The 18636-nt window shown below is 48.0% G+C and overlaps 1 protein-coding gene across 7 annotated transcripts in view; it reads left to right on the top strand.

Annotated features, from left to right (window-relative positions):
• cep126 (centrosomal protein 126) overlaps positions 1–18636 on the top strand; it is a 272751-nt gene that overhangs the window by 228770 nt on the left and 25345 nt on the right. For all 7 annotated transcript variants that reach the window (XM_070891920.1, XM_070891919.1, XM_070891918.1 and 4 more), the window contains one exon: positions 6426–6501. In XM_070891920.1, the coding sequence (XP_070748021.1) occupies positions 6426–6501 (76 nt within the window). The remainder of the gene's footprint in view (positions 1–6425; positions 6502–18636) is intronic.

The raw sequence follows: 18636 nt of genomic DNA, 5'->3' as shown, positions 1-18636 counted from the left end.
GAGCTCAGTTTTGGCAGAGGAGTGAGGCTGGTTGAATTTGATGTGGTCCAGCCAGAGCTGGCAATGGATAGCTAAGCCAGTTGTGACTCAGATATGCTCAAGTTTGGAGCCTTGGTCTAAAATGAACAAAGATGGGGCTGTACCAGGGGAATGACTTCAAATAGAGAGTAAAACTTTTGCTGGGGACAAGGGCAGCAAAGGTGTCATGGCAAATGGAAGGCCAAAGGCTAGGCAGTTGGGAGTTTGGAATTTGTAAGCAAGTTGGGGAAAGATTTTTCTAGGGCAGTCATGGAAGTAAATTGGCTTGGAAGGGGTGAAGAGAATGTGGGTGACAAAGAAGTGATTGGCGATGGCCTTGTCACTGATTGGGTTCATGGGAGTAGAGAGGCCACAGGAGAAGACAATGTCAAGGGAGTGACCATGAACTAATATGGAGGGAAATGTTTAGGGAGGATGGTGAATTCAGAAGAGAGAGGACAAGGGAAGCTATGATGAATATTGAAATCACAGGATAATAAATCACTCAATGCAGAGCCTGAGGGAGGATATCCTGGGGAGAAACTCATGCTGCGACTTGGGGGAGGGGGCATGGCAGTGGAAAATGAAGATGTTAAATCAGAGATGAGAGACTAGGGACAGGGTGAAGTGCTGGAAGGAGGTCAAGGTGCTGGACGTGTATGGGGATAAAGCAAGATGCAATCTGGTGATAAGGCCCGTACCACCATCACATCTCAATGGCAATAGATGATTTCCAATGGAGAGGAATTAAATAGGGAACTCCCAGCCTGGGTGACTTAAATAATTTATAAATATATATAACATAGATAAAATATTTATAGAACCCAAACCCAAATGATTTCACAAAAGCCTTTGAACTATTTGGTGGTATTTTTTTTTAATCCACAGACAAGACACTAAATCCCCGTTGAAATTTTCTGCTGTATATAAGGTCATGCCTTCTGGTGCCCTTTATAATTCTGGCAGCGCTGTTGTGTATCTGTAAAGCATGCACTCCCATGTTCCGCCACCAGGGAGCGTATCCCCTGAAGTCCCAAGGGATCCCAGCATCCCTTGGGAGCACTGTATATAAGCCGGTCCCTAAGGACTGTTACTCACTCTGGAGTGTCTTAATAAAGACTGAGGTCACTGTTACTTTAACCTCCCTGTGTGCAGTCTCATCTGTGTTAGGAACACAACAACTGGTGACAAGTACACGAATCCAACGCAAAGATGCAGCAAACTTTGGGCATCCTGGAGAAGTTCTCGGAGGGTGAGGACTGGGAAGCCTATGTCGAACAGCTAGACCAGTACTTTGTAGCCAACAAGCTGGATGGAGAAGGAAGCACTGCAAAAAGAAGAGCGGTCCTCCTCACGGTCTGCGGGGCACCGACCTACAGCCTCATGAAGAATCTTCTGGCTCCGGTGAAACCCACAGATAAGTCGTATGAGGAGCTGTGTACACTGGTTCGGGAGCATCTTAACCCGAGGGAGAGTGTGCTGATGGCGAGGTATCGGTTCTATACGTACCAGCGATCTGAAGGTCAGGAAGTGGCGAGCTACGTCGCCGAGCTAAGACGACTTGCAGGCCAATGTGAGTTTGATGGCTACCTGGAGCAAATGCTCAGAGACTTTTTTGTATTGGGCATTGGCCACGAGACCATCCTACGAAAACTTTTGACTGTAGAGACACCGACCCTCAGTAAGGCCATTGCGATAGCACAGGCATTTATGTCCACCAGTGATAACACCAAACAAATCTCTCAGCACATAAGTGCTAGCAATGTTCATAAATTAACTGGAACGCTGTTTGCGAGCAGAAATGTATAGGGCAGAACCACAAGTCTGCAACTGCCAGCAGGCCTCAGAGTGCGCAACAAAGGATGAATGCAAGGCAATTCACACCTTGTTGGCGTTGTAGAGGCTTCCATTCAGCCTATTCATGCCGCTTCAAAGGGTATGTTTGCAAGAGCTGTGGAACAATGGGGCACCTCCAACGAGCTGCAAGCTCTGCAAAACCTGCTAACCACCACGTGGCAGAGGAAGATCGGTCCATGGTGGATCAAAGCAATTTCGAGCCTCAGAGAGAGGAGGCAGATGCTGAAGTACACGGGGTGCACACATTTTCGACGAAATGTCCATCTATAATGCTAAACATAATATTGAATGGCTTACCCGTAGCCATGGAACTGGACACTGGCACTAGCCAATCCATCATGTGTAAAAAGATGTTTGAGAGACTCTGCTGCAACAAGGCACTCAGACAAGCCCTGAGCCCCATCTATACGAAACTGAGAACGTACACCAAAGAGCTTATCACTGTCCTGGGCAGCGCCATGGTCAAGGTCACCTACGAGGGCACGGTGCACGAACTGCCATTCTGAATTGTCCCGGGCGATGGCCCCACACTGCTTGGAAGGAGCTGTCTGGGCAAAATCCGCTGGAACTGGGATGACATCCAAGCGCTATCACATGTCGATGAGGCCTCATGTACCCAGGTTCTTAACAAATTTCCTTCCCTTTTTGAGCCAGGCATTGGAAACTTTTCCGGGGCGAAGGTGCGGATCCACTTGGGCCCAGAGGCAAGACCCATTCACCACAAGGCGCGAGCGGTACCTCACATGATGAGGGAGAGAGTGGAAATCGAGCTGGACAGGCTGCAATGCGAGGGCATCATCTCCCCAGTGGAATTCAACGAGTGGGCCAGCCCGCTTGTTCCAGTACTCAAAAATTATGGCACGGTCAGGATTTGCGGTGATTATAAAGTAACTATTAATCGTTTCTCGCTACAGGACCAATACCCGCTACCTAAGGCAGATGACCTATTTGCGACATTAGCAGAAGGCAAGACATTCACCAAGCTCGACCTAACTTCGGCCTACATGCCGCAGGAGCTGGAGGAGTCTTCGAAGGGCCTCACCTGCATCAACACCACAAGGGACTGTTCATCTACAACAGATGCCTGTTTGAAATTCGGTCGGCTGCAGCAATCTTCCAGAGAAACATGGAGAGGACGACATATTGGTCACGGGTCGGGACCCCGTCGAGCACCTACAAAACCTGGAGGAGGTCCTCCAGTGACTGGGTCACGTATGGCTGCGGCTGAAGAGGTCGAAATGCGTCTTCTTGGCAACTGAAGTGGAGTTTTTGGGGAGAAAGATCGCGGCGGACGGCATTCGGCCCACAGACGCCAAGACAAAGGCTATCAGGAACGCACCCAGGCCACAGAATGTCACGGAGCTGCGATCGTTCCTGGGACTCCTCAACTATTTTGGTAACTTCCTACCGGGGTTAAGCACCCTCTTAGAGCATGTGTTATTGCGTAAAGGTAAGAACTGGGTATGGGGAAAGAAACCAAGTAATTGCTTTTGAGAAAGCCAGAAACATTTTATGCTCCAACAAGCTGCTTGTATTGTATAACCCGTGTAAAAGACTCGTGTTAGCATGTGATGCGTCGTCGTACGGAGTCGGGTGTGTATTACAACAAGCTAACATTGCGGGGAAGTTGCAACCTGTCGCCTATGCTTCCAGGAGCTTGTCGAAGGCCGAGAGGGCCTACAGCATGATTGAGAAAGAGGCATTAGCGTGTGTGTTCGGGGTAAAGAAAATGCATCAGTACCTGTTGGCCTCAAATTTGAGCTGGAAATCGATCACAAGCCCCTCATATCCCTGTTCGCTGAAAACATGGGGATACATATTAATGCCTCAGCCTGCATACAAAGGTGTGCACTCGCGCTATCAGTGTATAACTATACCATCCACCACAGGCCAGGCACCGAGAACTGTGCGGATGCTCTCAGTCGGCTACCATTGCCCACCACGGGGGTGGAAATGGCGCAGCCTGCAAACTTGTTGATGGTGGCGCAGCCCGCAGACTTGTTGATGGTCATGAAAGCGTTTGAAAATTATAAATCACCTGTTACGGCCCGCCAGATTAGGACTTGGACCAGCCAAGATCCTCTGCTGTCCCTAGTAAAAAAAAACTGTGTACTGCATGGGAGCTGGGCCAGCATCCCTGTTGAAATGCAAGAGCTAATCAAGCCATTCCAGTGGTGAAAGGACGAGCTGTCCATTCAGGCAGACTGCCTGTTGTGGGATAACCGCGTAGTGCTACCCAAAAAAGGCAGGGAGACGTTCATCTCGGATCTCCACAGCACACACCCGGTTATAGTAATGATGAAAGCGATAGCCAGATCCCACGTGTGGTGGCCCAGTATCGACTCTGACTTGGAGTCCTGTGTACGGCAATGCAGAGTGTGTGCTCAGTTGAGCAACACGCTCAGAGAGGCACCACTAAGTTTGTGATCCTGGCCCTCCAGACCATGGTCGAGGATCCATGTCGACTATGCGGGCCCATTTCTCGGTAAAATGTTCTGGTGGTGGTGGATGCTTTTTCAAAATGGATTGAATGTGAAATAATATTGGGAAGCACCGCCACCATTGAAAGCATGAGGGCCATGTTTGCCACCCACGGCCTGCCTGACATACTGGTCAGTGACAACGGGCCATGTTTCATCAGTGCCGAATTTAAAGAATTCATGACCCGCAATGGGATCAAACATGTCACCTCGGCCCCGTTTAAACCAGCCTCCAATGGGCAGGCAGAGCGGGCAGTACAAACAATCAAACAGAGCCTTAAATGAGTCACAGAAGGCTCACTCCAAACCCGCCTGTCCCGAGTACTGCTCAGCTACCGCACGAGACCCTACCCGCTCACAGGGGTGCCCTCAGCTGAGCTACTCATGAAAATGACACTTAACACCAAAGTCTCGCTGGTTAACCCCTACCTGCATGATCAGGTAGAGAGCAGGCGGCAGCAACAAAATGTAAATGATGGTCGCACCACTGTGTCATAGGAAATTGATCTGAATGACCCTGTGTATGTGCTAAACTATGGACATGATCCCAAGTGGATCACTGGCACGGTGATAGCTAAAGAACGGAGTAGGGTGTTTGTAGTCAAACTAGACAATGGACAAATTTGCAGAAAGCACCTGGACCAAACGAGGCTGCGGTTCACTTTTGACTGCCCTGAACAACCCACAGCAGACACCACCTTTTTGGAGCCCACAACACACACCCAAAGGGTCAACGACACCATGCTGGACCAGGAAATCGAACCCATCACGCCCAACAGCCCAGCAAGGCCAGGCTCACCCAGCAGCCCTGCAGGGCCAACAACACGCCAGCCCAGCGAGGGCACAGCCAACACACCAGAACAGACATTTGTACCGAGGCGGTCCACCAGGGAAAGAAAGGCTCCCGACCGCCTCACCTTGTAAATAGTTTTCACTTTGACTTTGGGGGGGAGTGATGATGTGTATCTGTAAAGCATGCACTCCCATGTTCTGCCACCAGGGAGCGCATCCCCTGAAATCCCAAGGGATACCAGCATCCCTTGGGAGCACTGTATATAAGCCAGCCCCTAAGGCCTGTTACTCTGGAGTGTCTTAATAAAGACTGAGGTCACTATTACTTTAACCTCCCTGTGTGCAGTCTCATCTGTGTTAGGAACACAACAAACGCAATGCAAAACTTTGTCAGAAATGTAATTAAAATGATCTCATCAGCATGCAGGAGCATTAACCTCCATTAAACTGCCAAGTACAATAGATTTTTTATTGAACTTTGAAATATGCTTTGCATCACTGTTAGCAAAACAGTGCAAATAAAATCTTGCCCAAAATTTGATGCAACAAATGACTTTGGTTGTTCTATTTTTATTTTCACTTTTGACTGCTATTTGAATCCAAAATGTCATTGAATGTAATATAAGAAGGAGAAAAATCTCTGTAACATAGAAAATGAATTGATTGTAGCTGTTATTCACATGTTTCGAATTCTATGGTATCTCACCATTTAACAATTCTAATGATCTAAGAAAGGGGATCTTATGGATAGAAACATAGAAATTAGCTGCAGGAGTAGTCCATTCGGCCCTTTGAACCTGCACCGCCATTCAATAAGATCATGGCTGATCATTCAACCTCAGTACCCCTTTCCTGCTTTCTCACCATACCCCTTGATCCCTTTGGCCGTAAGGGCCATATCTCACTCCCTTTTGAATATATCTAACGAACTGGCCTCAACAACTTTCTGCGGCAGAGAATTCCACAGGTTAACCACTCTCTGAGTGAAGAAGTTTCTCCTCATCTCGGTCCTAAATGGCTTACCCCATATTCTTAGTCTGTGACCCTTGGTTCTGGAACTCCCCAGCAATGGGAACATTTTTCCTGCCTCTAATCTGTCCAGTCCCGTCAGAATTTTATGTTTCTATGAGATCCCCTCTCATTCTTCTAAACTCCAGTGGCTACAAGCCAGTGGATAAAAATTGCAAGGTAATTTGGTGAAGTTACTATTATTTTAGATGCGACCACAACTTACAGATGTTGTAAATTCATTTGTAAATGTTAATTTTCATTTTTCAGAATATGCAGATCAGTCCATTTCCAAGTGCCTTTGATCCAATCCAAACAGTAAATGCTGTTCAAAACACTGAAGAAGGTACAATTCATATTTTATGAAAAATCCAGACGTTGGCTTATCAAGTACAGACTGTTTTGTACACTTGCATTCTTTCATTGATACCACACACATTCTGAAGCTTATGAGTACAGAGATAATAATTTGTAGTAAAAACAATGTCTAGTACTGTCTGCACATTGGATGTTATCAAACCAGTCAGAAACTAGTTTTATTTTGTCGTAAGGAACTGATTGTCCCTGTTTCTATCCAAACAATAAATCTAAAATGTTAAGATTGATAGATCGATGCAATATTACTTTAATTTGGGTATTGAGGTTTTGTCTTTATTTTTTTAAGATTTCCGTGCTTATTTTAGCTATTTTCTTGATCAGTGCTTTGATTTGTGGCAGGTATGTCATGTCTGACCAATCTATTGATTTTTTTTTGAGGCGGTCACTAACATTGTGGATAAGTGAGTGTCTATAGATGTTTTCTATATGGACCTCTAGAGACATTTGATAAGGTTCTGCACAAAATATTTGCAAACATTAATGTGCAGGGAATTTCACTTGTGACATGGGTTGATAATTAATTGGAAGGAAGAAGACAGAGAATAGGGATAAAGGAAACTGTCTCTGATTTGCCAGATATGACAAGTGGTGTTCCCCAGGTATCTGTACTTGGGCCTCAAGTTTTCACCATATATATGAATGACTTGGATGAAGGGGTAGAGATCTGTATATCAAAGTCTGCAGATGACACTAAATTAGAAGGCACTGTAAGTTGTGTGGATGGGAGCAGGAAGTTACAAACTAAGTCAGACAACTGACAGACTAAGTCAGTGGGCAAAACTATGGCAGATGGAGTTCAATGTGGGAAGGGTGAGGCGAGGCCATCATCTTTGGATTCGAGAAAGACAAATCAGAATATTTCATTAATCGTTAGAAACTAGGTGCTGTGGAGGAACAGAAGGATTTGGGTGTCCATGTGTATAGATTACTAAAAGCTAGTGCACATGTATAAAAAATAATCAAAAAGGCTAGTGGAATGTTGGCCTTTATCTCAAGATGGTTGGAATGCAAAAGTGAAGTAGTGATGCTTCAGTTGTATAGCGCCTTGGTCAGACCCCATCATCGTACAGAATTCAGTTTTGCACACAGAAGCTCAAGAAAGATATATGGGCGTTGGAGGGGGTACAGTGTAGAGTCACCAGAATTATACCAGGGCTTAAAGGGCTAAATTGTGAGGAAAGGTTGCATAAACTTGGTTCATATTCCCTTCAGGTTAGAAGGTTAAAGAGTAATCTAACTGGATTTTTGGCTTTTTGCGATTTTGCCCATTTCCGGGCGCAAATGGCAGTAAAATCAACATTTTAGCACCAGGTTAGCGTCAGCGCCAGAACGTGCAACTTTTTCCAAATGAAAGCTCACGACAGGCATTAGCGCTAACTCCGGCGTTGCACCACAGAATTTGTGTGCCGGAGCCGAAAGTTCCGGCACTAAAAGAATCGGCTGTTCTGCACATGCGGAATTTTTTTTTCCTGTTTTTTCTTCCCACGCTTCTGGACTGCTGTCCGATCGCAAACGCTAATGCAGAGCGCGGCCGCATACATGCGCAGTACACCTGGGGCTGAATAAGCCATTTTATAATTTGATTTTGATCATGGAGGAGGAGGAAGCAAGACAGTGTGCCAGGCGATTTTCTCAAGAGGCTAACTCAGCTCTTGTGGGGGTTGTGGCGAGGAGATATCAGGAACTACACAGGAGGCATAAATCTAGACCCCTGCCATTCATTTTTAATAGAATATGGAGGGAAATGGCTGAGGAGGTCTCTGCAGAAAATAGTTTAATGATCTTTGTTGGATTGTTAGTGAGTACAATTTTTATTCATGCACTCCTTTATTACTTAACTTATAAATCTGATACACCATTTGTTCTCGTGTTGTTGCTGTCTCTCAGCACTCTGTGGTTGCCTCCTAAAATGTATGACATATAGGTAGGCTTAGTTTGGTACCCTATTTGCCGTGAATGATCTTTATTGCTTTCTGAGATCTCATAAGATGTTTTCGAACCGATGTCCTCCTGATGAACCACGTGCAACTTCCAAGGCCATTAAATAGAGGACTCTGTTACATTCAGACAGTATGGTATAAGCGGCTATCTGTGTGTGCCACAAGAGCACCATTCCCATTTTTATCTTTGCAGGCAAAGAAGTCTCATAATCGACGTGAACAGGCGGCAGTCCGCCTCAGATCCTGCCACTTACAGACCTCGAGGAGCGAGTGGCAGGCCTCATCGGCATCTCAGGTCGGGCAACTGCCACTGGGGGTGCTGATCCCCGTTTGTATACTGAGGGTAAGTCCTGCACACTGCTTGGACTGGGTGGGGGCAGTGTGATGCAGTATCTCTGGACTAGGGTTGGGGCAATGTTTTGCAGTGTCTCTGGACTAAGGTTGGGGCAATGTGATGCAGTGTCTCTGGACTAGGGTTGAAGCATTGTGATGCAGTGTCTCTGGACCAGATATAATGGAGTGGCGGTGGTCCTTCAAATGAGCCTGTGCTATGTGACCTTCTTTATGTCTCCCTGCCCCATCCTCTGCTACTAACCACTCGTCTGTTGCTTTCTACTTCCAGATGTCCAGTCACAGGCGCAGCATCCCTCAGATCAACCCTCCACGCCAGGCCTTTATGTGGAGGAGGAGGAGGAGGAGGAGGAGGAGGAGTTCACAGATCAGCCAACTCCGGGGAGGGCAGATACACTCTACACCTCTTTTGCTACCGGCAAACACCTTGTCTGAGGATGATCAAACTTTCCCAGGCTTTGAGACCTCCAAGGCTCCTGGGGCTAGTGGCGTGCAGCAACGCAGTTCTGGGATCGAATCCCGTATGCCATCTCTCCGGAGGGTGAGTCGGCAAAGTCGGTGTGTTGACAGGCAGATGCAGAACTGGACATGGTTGCACTGTCTAGGGAGAGCATCCAGCTCACCCATCAGCTCCTTGATGTCCTGGGTAAGATTCCCGCTACTATCGAGAATCTCACGGCGACCATTATGGAGATAGGGTCGCAGATTGTCAGTGCAACTTGTGAAACCTGCGAGGCCATTAGTGCTCACACAAGGCTGGTGGCCTCCACCAGTGACACTGGTGTCCCAGAGAATGTATTGAGAAGCCTTTCCGAATATAGTGCATCACAGCCACAAGCTCTGCTTCAGCTTGGGCAGGTGATGCAGTCCATAAACCCTTCCGCCATACTCTCTGCAATCCCCAATGTGACACCCAGACGCACAACACCTATGACTGGTGATGCCGATGAAGAGGCTTGCCAGTTAGAAGCCGGGCCTGCCACGCCATGAGCTGGTCCGCTGTCTTTCCAGGCGGCATCTCCAATGTCTCTCCCCCCAACACAGCAGCGCTCTGGCAACTTTGCTACATACCATTGTGATGTCACTTTGGGTATGAGCAGCAGGCAAGGGAGGGAGGTAAGGGGGGCGGTGGGGAGGTGGTGTGGAAAGCCGGTGGTAACAGACAGTGGAGCTGGGGTTGCTGCATTATGTTGTGCATTCTGTTGGTTATAATGTTGCTGTTGTTTAATCACACTGCTAGATACAGATAATTAATGTTATTTTATTACATTTTCAAAGTTTGCAAATTATTTTAACAAAGTTATAAATGTTTACAATGTTTGATAAATTATTTTGTTTACCATTCCTGTGTAGTAGCTCATTTGCAGAATAAGAGGGGGAATAGTCAACATGGTGGGATAGAGTGGCCAGGCAATGGTCAAACATGCCATTCACTCTTCAAGCAAAGCGTTCAATTATGAGCTGCTGACTTAAGGCTTTTGCAGCGGCGAAATTTCCACGATACCTCCCCTGTGGTTGTGGTAGAGGTGGTGGTGGCATGGGTTCATCGCCAGGCTCCTCTTCCTCGTCTTCCTCCTCCACTGCCCCCCCCCCCGTCCCACCCTCCTTCTCTCCTGAGGTGGTTCTGCAATTCCCATTAGCAAATCCTGTCCTTTCATGATGGCATGCAGCACACCACAATGAACTCAGAGACCTGCTGAGGGGAGTATTGAAGGCAGCCTCCAGAGTGGTCCAGGCATCGGAAGCGCTGCTTGAGCACTCCAATTGTCTGTTCGATGATGTTGTGTGTGGCTGCATGACTCTCATTATAGCGATGCTCGGCTTCTGTTCTGGAGGGGGGTCATGAGCCAGGTGGCGAGGTTGTAAACCTCTGGCCTTGTGGTTGATGCTGGAACAAGCCTCAGACAGTGCTCTCATGCAAGATGAAAACATCATGGATGCTCCCTAGATATTGGGCATTGACTGCTATGATGCGCTGAGTATGGTCGCAGATGATCTGTTACGTTCATGGAGTGGAATACCTTTCGGTTTCGGTAAACCTCTGGATTCTGTAAAGGTGCTCGCAGGGCGATGTGCGTACAGTCAAGGATACCCTGAACCTTGGGGATACCAGCAAATCGTCCAAAATCTACAGCCCTCTCATTGGTCATTGGGAAGCTTATGAAGTCCATCCTGCGTGCGTACAGTCACCTAGCGAATGCAGCAATGTGTAGCGTGCTGCGAGATGGAGCATATGTCCCCTGCTGATGCCTGAAAGGAGCCAGAGGCATAGAAGGCAAGTGCCACAGTCACCTTCACCTCGACGGGCAATGCAGTCCTGTTGCCGCTGGTAGACTGTAGGTCTGCCTGTATGAGCTGGCATATTTCTGTCAGCACTTCTTTTCGGAAGCGCAGCTTTCTAATGCACTGTGCCTCAGAGAGCTGCAGGTATGAGCGATGTTCCCTGTAAAGTCGTTGCGGGTAAGGCCTGCTGATGTTAGGCTTTTGCAGCGGCGAAATTGCCTACGTCTGCAATCTCTTCAATTATGTTGAAAATAATCATCAATAAGCCTTCTTCCAGTTTGACGTCGTATAAATATAACAGCCAGGATTAATGGCGGACATAGTATGGTCCCCATCTTTTAAAATGTCCTTAAATGTCCTTTAAAACAAACTATAAACTCACATAAACTTCACAATGAAAAGTTTGCAGTAACGCAGCGTTTTTCTCCAAATGCTTTTAATCACTCAGAACTCCCGACTTTCTCCTCTGTTTCCAAGATGGCGCCGTTAGTGCCTGGTGCACACGGGGTGTGACTGCCTTTTACTGGCGGGTTCCCAGGCGGACACTAAATCAGGCGTTGTGCTCGAAAGTTACGCGATGCACGACGATTTACTTCATCCAAACGGTCAAAACAGCGGGCGGCCGCTAAGTTTGCCAAAAGTTCCACCCAGACGCAAAATCTTGTGCGCCTCGTTTCATGCCAAAAAAATTGTTTTTGTGCCCCGCCCGGGCGCTAAACGGGACACAAATGAGCCGAAGCTCCAGTCCAATGTTTTTAAAATAATAAAGAGTTAATAAGGTAGATAAAGATAAACTATTTCCTCTGTAGGAGAATCCAGAACAAGGGGGCATAATCTTAAATTTAGGAGTGAAATCAGGAAGCATTTTTTCTCACTCATGAGTGTTAAGTTCAGAATAACTCCACGAGACTGTGTTGTAAGCTGAAACCATTGTGACCTTGGTCTCTTTAATATACTTCCAAAGTGAGGCAGCAGCATGGCAGACTGCCTTTTAGTCCTGCTTGTTCCAGGGTACACAGGTGACCCATAGGTCTCCCAGAGGTGTGCCCCCTAGTGGCAAGTCTTACACATGGGTGAGGTTCACATGCATAAGATCACTTCCCACGCAAAGTCTTAAATACAGGTTATTCACAGGTTGAGGCGATCTGGCGCCCTGCGTTCCCAGGTCGATCGCCTGAGTTGAAGTCCTGGCATGGGTGAGTTGGTCGGATCATTGCTGCACGGCAGCACGGCTGGTCTGATCGGACTGTCAGGCATGGTGGGTTCATCCTCGTGGTTGACAGCGAGGTCAATTGCTGGTTGGGTGTGTGTTGGTGGATCATTTATGGTGAGGTCTTCTTCAAGCTGTTCTTGGTTGTTCATGAATTGCAGCTTGGGTCTGATCCAAATGCTTTCTGCACATTTGCCCATTCAACAATTTCACAACAAACACTCTATTCCCCTCCTTGGCTAGGCAGTCTACTTGGGACCATGACCGTAATTTAAAACAAATACTGGATCATTAACCTCAATGTCAAGTGATACCGCCGCGCGATCATGATACACATTATGCCGGTGCCGCCGGGTTTCTACGTCATCATTGAGATCCGGATGGACTAAGGAGAACCTGGTTTTGAGTGCTCTCTTCATCAACAATTCTGCAGGGGGAACCCCAGTGAGCGAGTGGGGGCGCATCCGGTAGCTGAGCAGGACCTGAGATAACCAGGTCTGCAAGGAGCCGTCCGTTACGCATTTCAAGCTCTGCTTGATGTTTTGGACTGCCCGTTCCGCTTGACCATTGGATGCGGGTTTAAATGGGGCAGACCTGACATGCTTAATGCCATTGTGGGTCATGAGCTCATTGAATTCTGAGCTGGTGAAACATGGTCCATTGTCACTGACAAGGACATCAGGCAAACCATGGGTGGCGAACATGGCCCTGAGGCTTTCAATGGTGGCAGTGGATGTACATGATGACATTATTATACATTCAATCCATTTAGAGTAAGCGTCCACTGCTACTAAAAATATCTTCCCTAGAAAGGGGCCAGCAAAATCTACGTGGATCCTGGACCACGGTTTGGAGGGCCATGACCACAGGCTCAGAGGGGCTTCCCTGGATGCGTTGCTCAATTGTGAGCAAGTGTTGCATTGGTGTACGCATGACTCCAATTCGGAGTCAATGCAGGGCCACCAGATGTGCGACCTGGCGATAGCCTTCATCATGGCTATGCCTGGGTGGGTACTGTGTAGGTCACGTATAAACGTTTCTCTGCCTTTTTTGGGGGCAAAATCACGCAATTCCCCAATAGGAGACAATCCGATTGGATGGACAATTCGTCCTTCCATTGGTGAAACGGCTTAATTTCCTCTTGCATTTCCCTGGGAACCGCCGACCAGCTCCCATTGAGGATGCAGCTTTTTACTAGTGATAGCACAGGGTGTTGGCTAGTCCAGGTCCTGATCTGGCGAGCCGTGACGGGTGACCCCTCGCTCTCAAAAGCATCCATTACCAGAAGCAAGTCTGCGGGTTGTGCCATTTCCACTCCGGTGGTGAGCAATGGCAGCCAACTGAGGGCGACAACGCAGTTCTCAGTGCCTGGTCTGTGGCGGATTACATAGTCATACACTGACAATGTTAGTGCTCATCATTGGATGCGGGACGAAGCATTGGTAGTGATACCTTTGCTTTCTGAGAGCAGTGAAGTAAGCGGTTTGTGGTCAGTTTCGAGCTCGAACCGGACACCAAATAGATATTGGTGCATTTTCTTAACCCAGTATACACATGCCAACGCTTCTTTCTCAACCATACTTTAGGCTCTTTCAGCCTTGATAAACTTCTGGACGCATATGCAACCTGTATATATGTAAACTTGTATTTACTATGTACAGCCACCAGCGGGCTCATCCCCTGGAGTACCAAGGGATCCCATAATCCCTTGGGAGCACAGGTATTTAATGAGGCCTCACAGGTTGGAGAGGCACTCTGGAGGCCTGCAATAAAAGACTAAGGTCACACTTTGAGCTCACAGTGTTCAGTCTGACTCTTTCTCCATACATAACAACTGGTGACGAGATACAGATAGCGAACCCAAAGATGCAGAGAACAGTGAGCATCCTGGAGAAATTCTCGGAAGGAGATGATTGGGATCTTTTGTGGAACGACTCAACCAATACTTTGTAGCCAACGAGCTAGATGGAGAAGAGAACGCTGCCAAACGATGGGCGATCCTCCTCACCGTCTGTGGGGCACCAACGTATGGCCTCATGAAGAATCTGCTTACTCCAGCGAAACCCACGGAGAAATCATACGATGATTTGTGCACACTGATTCGAGAGCATTTGAACCCGAAGGAAAACGTTCTGATGGCGAGGTACCGGTTCTACACCTACAAAAGGTCTGAAGGCCAGGAAGTGGTGAGTTATGTTGCCGAGCTAAGACGTCTTGCAGGACATTGCGAATTTGAAGGACATTTGGAGCACATGCTCAGAGACTTTTTCGTACTTGGCATTGGTCACAAAACCATACTTCGCAAACTTTTGACTGTAGAGACCCCAACCTTGAGCAAGGCCATAGCGATAGCCCAGGCGTTCATTGCCACCAGTGACAATACTAAGCAAGTGCTGCTTCAAGTATTGTGAACGAAGTGATGTTGTTTTCAAATCGCGACATACAGAGCAGGTCACACATGCCTGCAGCTGCACGTCCGCAGATGTCCCAGAGTCCACCATCAAGGGTGATGAATGCAAGGCCATTAGCACCTTGTTGGTACTGCGGGGGTGATCATCGTTTCCATTCATGCCGATTCAAAGGGTACATTTGCGAGGGCTGTGGAACAATGGGACACCTCCAACGAGTGTGCAGGCGAGCTGCAAAGCCTGTTAAACCTGCAAATCACCATGTTGCAGAGGAGGACAGATCCACGGAGGATCACGATGAACCAGAGCCTCAGACTGAGGAGGCAGAGGTACATGGGTTGCTCACATTCACCATAAATTGTCCCCCAGTAATGCTGAATGTTGAACTAAATGGATTCCCAGTGTCAATGGAACGGACAGGAGCGCGAGCCAGTCCATAATGGGCAAAAAGACTTTCGAGAAATTGTGGTGCAGCAAGGCCTCAAAGCCAGTCTTAACTCCAATTCGCACAAAACTAAGAACTTATGCAAAGGAACTGATTCCCGTAATCGGCAGTGCTACCGTAAAGGTCTCCTACGATGAAGCAGTGCACAAGCTACCACGCTGCTTGGCAGGAGCTGGCTGGGAAAGATACGCTGGAACTGGGACGACGTCTGAGCCCTATCGCCCGCTGACGACCCTTCGTGTGTCCAGGTCTTAAGCAAGTTCCCTTCACTGTTCGAACCAGGCATCAGGAAATTCCAAGGAGCAAAAGTGCAGATCCACCTAATTCCGGGGCCGCAACCCATCCATCACAAGGCGAGAGCAATACCATACATGATGAGAGAAAGGGTAGAGATCGAGCTAGACCAGCTACAAAGAGAGGGCATCATCTCACCGATCGAGTTCAACGAGTGGGCCAGTCCTATTGTCCCTGACCTCAAGGGAGATGCACTGTTAGTTACTTTGTAATCGCCTCAGATTCTATCAATCGTTTCTCCCTGCAGGACCAGTACCCACTACCAAAGGCCGACGACCTCTTTGCAACGCTGGCGGGAGGAAAGATGTTCATGAAGCTGGATCTGACTTCAGGCTACATGATGCAGGAACTGGAGGAATCACCTGCATCAACACGCACAAAGGTCTTTTCAGTTATAACAGATGCCCGTTTGGAATTCGATCAGCGGCGGCGATATTCCAGAGAAACATGGAAAGCTTATTGAAGTCGGTCCCTTGCACCATGGTCTTCCAGGACGACATCTTGGTTACAGGTTGGGACACAGTCGAGCATCTGCAGAACCTGGAGGAGGTTCTTAGTCGACTCAACCGTGTGGGGCTCCGGTTAAAAAGCTCGAAGTGCGTTTTTTGGTACCTGAAGTGGAGTTCCTGGGGAGGAGGATCGTGGCGGACGGCATCAGGCCCACTGATTCGAAGACAGAGGCAATCGAGAACGCACCGAGGCCACAGAACGTGACGGAGCTGCGGTTGTTTCTAGGACTCCTGAACTACTTTGGTAACTTCTTACCGGGTCTCAGCACACTGTTAGAAGCACTGCAGATCTTACTGCGTAAAGGGGACGAATGGGCATGAGGCAAAAGCCAAGAAAATGCCTTTGTAAAAGCTAGAAAATTGTTATGCTCAAACAAATTACTTGTGTTGTATGATGCATGTAAGCATTTGGTGCTAGCATGTGATGCGTTGTCATATGGCGTTGGGTGTGTATTGCAACAAGCTAATGATTTGGGGAAATTGCAACCGGTTGCTTATGCATTCAGGAGTTTGTCTAAGGCTACAGCATGATTGAAAAAGAAGCGTTGGCATGGTAAAGAAGATGCATCAATGTCTGTTTGGGCTAAAATTGGAATTGGAAACTGACCATAAGCCACTCATATCCCTGTTCTCCAAGAGTAAGGGGATAAATATCAATGCATCGGCCCACATCCAGAGATGGGCACTCACATTGTTCGCATACAACTACGCCATCCGCCACAGGCCAGGCACAGAAAACTGTGCCGATGCTGTCAGTAGGCTGCCATTGTCCACTACGGGGGTGGAAATGGCATAGCCCGCAGATTTAGCCATGGTTATGGAAGCATTTGAGAATGAACAATCACCCGTCACTGCCCAGCAGATCAAAACCTGGACGTGCAGTGTCCCTAGTCAAAAACTGTATGCATCACGGGAGCTGGTCTAGTGTCTCAGTGGAAATGCAGGAAGAGATAAAACCGTTTCAGAGGCGCAAAGATGAAATGTCTATACAGGCAGACTGCCTTCTATGGGGCAATCGAGTAGTGGTTCCCAAGAAGGGCAGAGACTCCTTCATCAGTGACCTCCACAGTACCCACCCAGACATCGTAAAGATGAAAGCGATAGCCAGATCCCACATGTGGTGGCCCGGTATCGATGCAGACTTAGAGTCCTGAGTGTACAGATGTAATACATGCTCGCAGTTAAGCAGTGCACCCAGGGAGACGCCGCTAAGTTTATGGTCTTGGCCCTCCAAACCGTGGTCTAGGGTACATGTCGACTATGCAGGCCCGTTCTTGGATAAAATGTTCCTTGTGGTTGTAGATGCGTACTCCAGATGGATTGAATGTGATACAATGTCGGTTAGCACGTTCGCTGCCACTACTGAAAGCCTGCGGGCCATGTTTGCAACACACGGCCTACGCGATGTCCTGGTGAGCGACAACGGGCCATGTTTTACCAGTGCTGAGTTCAAAGAATTCATGACCCGCAACGGGATCAAACACGTCACATCTGCCCCATTTAAACCAGCGTCCAATGGTCAGGCAGAGAGAACAGTGCAAACCATCAAGCAGGGCTTGAAGAGGGTAACGGAAGGCTCACCGCAGACTCACCTATCCCGAGTCCTGCTTAGCTACTGCACGAGACCCCATTCGCTCACTGGTGTAGAGGGAAATGTGAAGGCTTCTCCTCCCACGAGCGGGCCCTCTGAGATAGAGGGTCGGCGTTCGCCCCAACCCGCGTAGCAGTTCTCGAAGTTAGCAGACAGAGACGGATGGCAAGGTATAACGATCTTTAATTACGAACGTCCGGGAACACCTCTCATCACAGCCGCCTATGAGTGGAGATGCTTTCTGAATAGCAAAATTGTACATCATTTATACATTTCATAGATCCCTTCGCCCCCCCGGTACAACCTCCATCGATCTCTAATTGGGTTACCTTATTAGTAATATTTTGGATTGACAGAACAAGATCTCAAGGCAACTTTTAGACCTTAACTGGGATGACCTCATTGGGTGAGAATTTGCTGATTGTACATAGTGCCTAAAAGTCTTAAGACAAGGCTCTTGTTAGTTCACCTTGATATACATGAACAGGTAGAGAGCAGGCGGCTTCAACAAAGTACATATCATGATAGCGCAAATGTGTCACGCGAGATTGAAATCAATGATCCTGTATTTGTATTGAATTATGGACAAGGTCCCAAGTGGCTTCCCGGCACTGTCGTGGCCAAAGAGGGAAGCAGGGTGTTTCGGGTCAAACTTTCAAATGGACTCATTCACTGGAAACACTTGGACCAAATCAAGCTCAGATTCACAGACTATCCTGAGCAACCCACTTTGGACCCTACTTCTTTGACCCCCCCCAACATACACACCAGTGGCAACCGGCACTGCGGTTGGCCACGAAGCAAAACCCATCATTCACAGCAGCCCAGCAGGACCCACCACACCAGGCAGCCCAGCAAGGCCAGCTGCACAGCAGCCCAGTGAGGGACCAACAGTTGATTCACCAATAGCAGCTTTCACAGCGAGACGATCAACCAGGGCAAGAAGGGCCCCAGATCGACTCACCTTGAAAATAATTATACTGTTGACTTTGGAGGGGCGGGGGGGGCAGTAAACTTGTATTTACTACGTACAGCCACCAGAGGGCTCATCCCCTAGACTCCCAAGGGATCC

The sequence above is a fragment of the Pristiophorus japonicus genome, chromosome 10 (genome assembly GCF_044704955.1).
Source record: "Pristiophorus japonicus isolate sPriJap1 chromosome 10, sPriJap1.hap1, whole genome shotgun sequence".
Taxonomy (NCBI): Eukaryota; Metazoa; Chordata; class Chondrichthyes; family Pristiophoridae; genus Pristiophorus; species Pristiophorus japonicus.
This window is presented reverse-complemented; position numbering and strand designations above follow the sequence as displayed.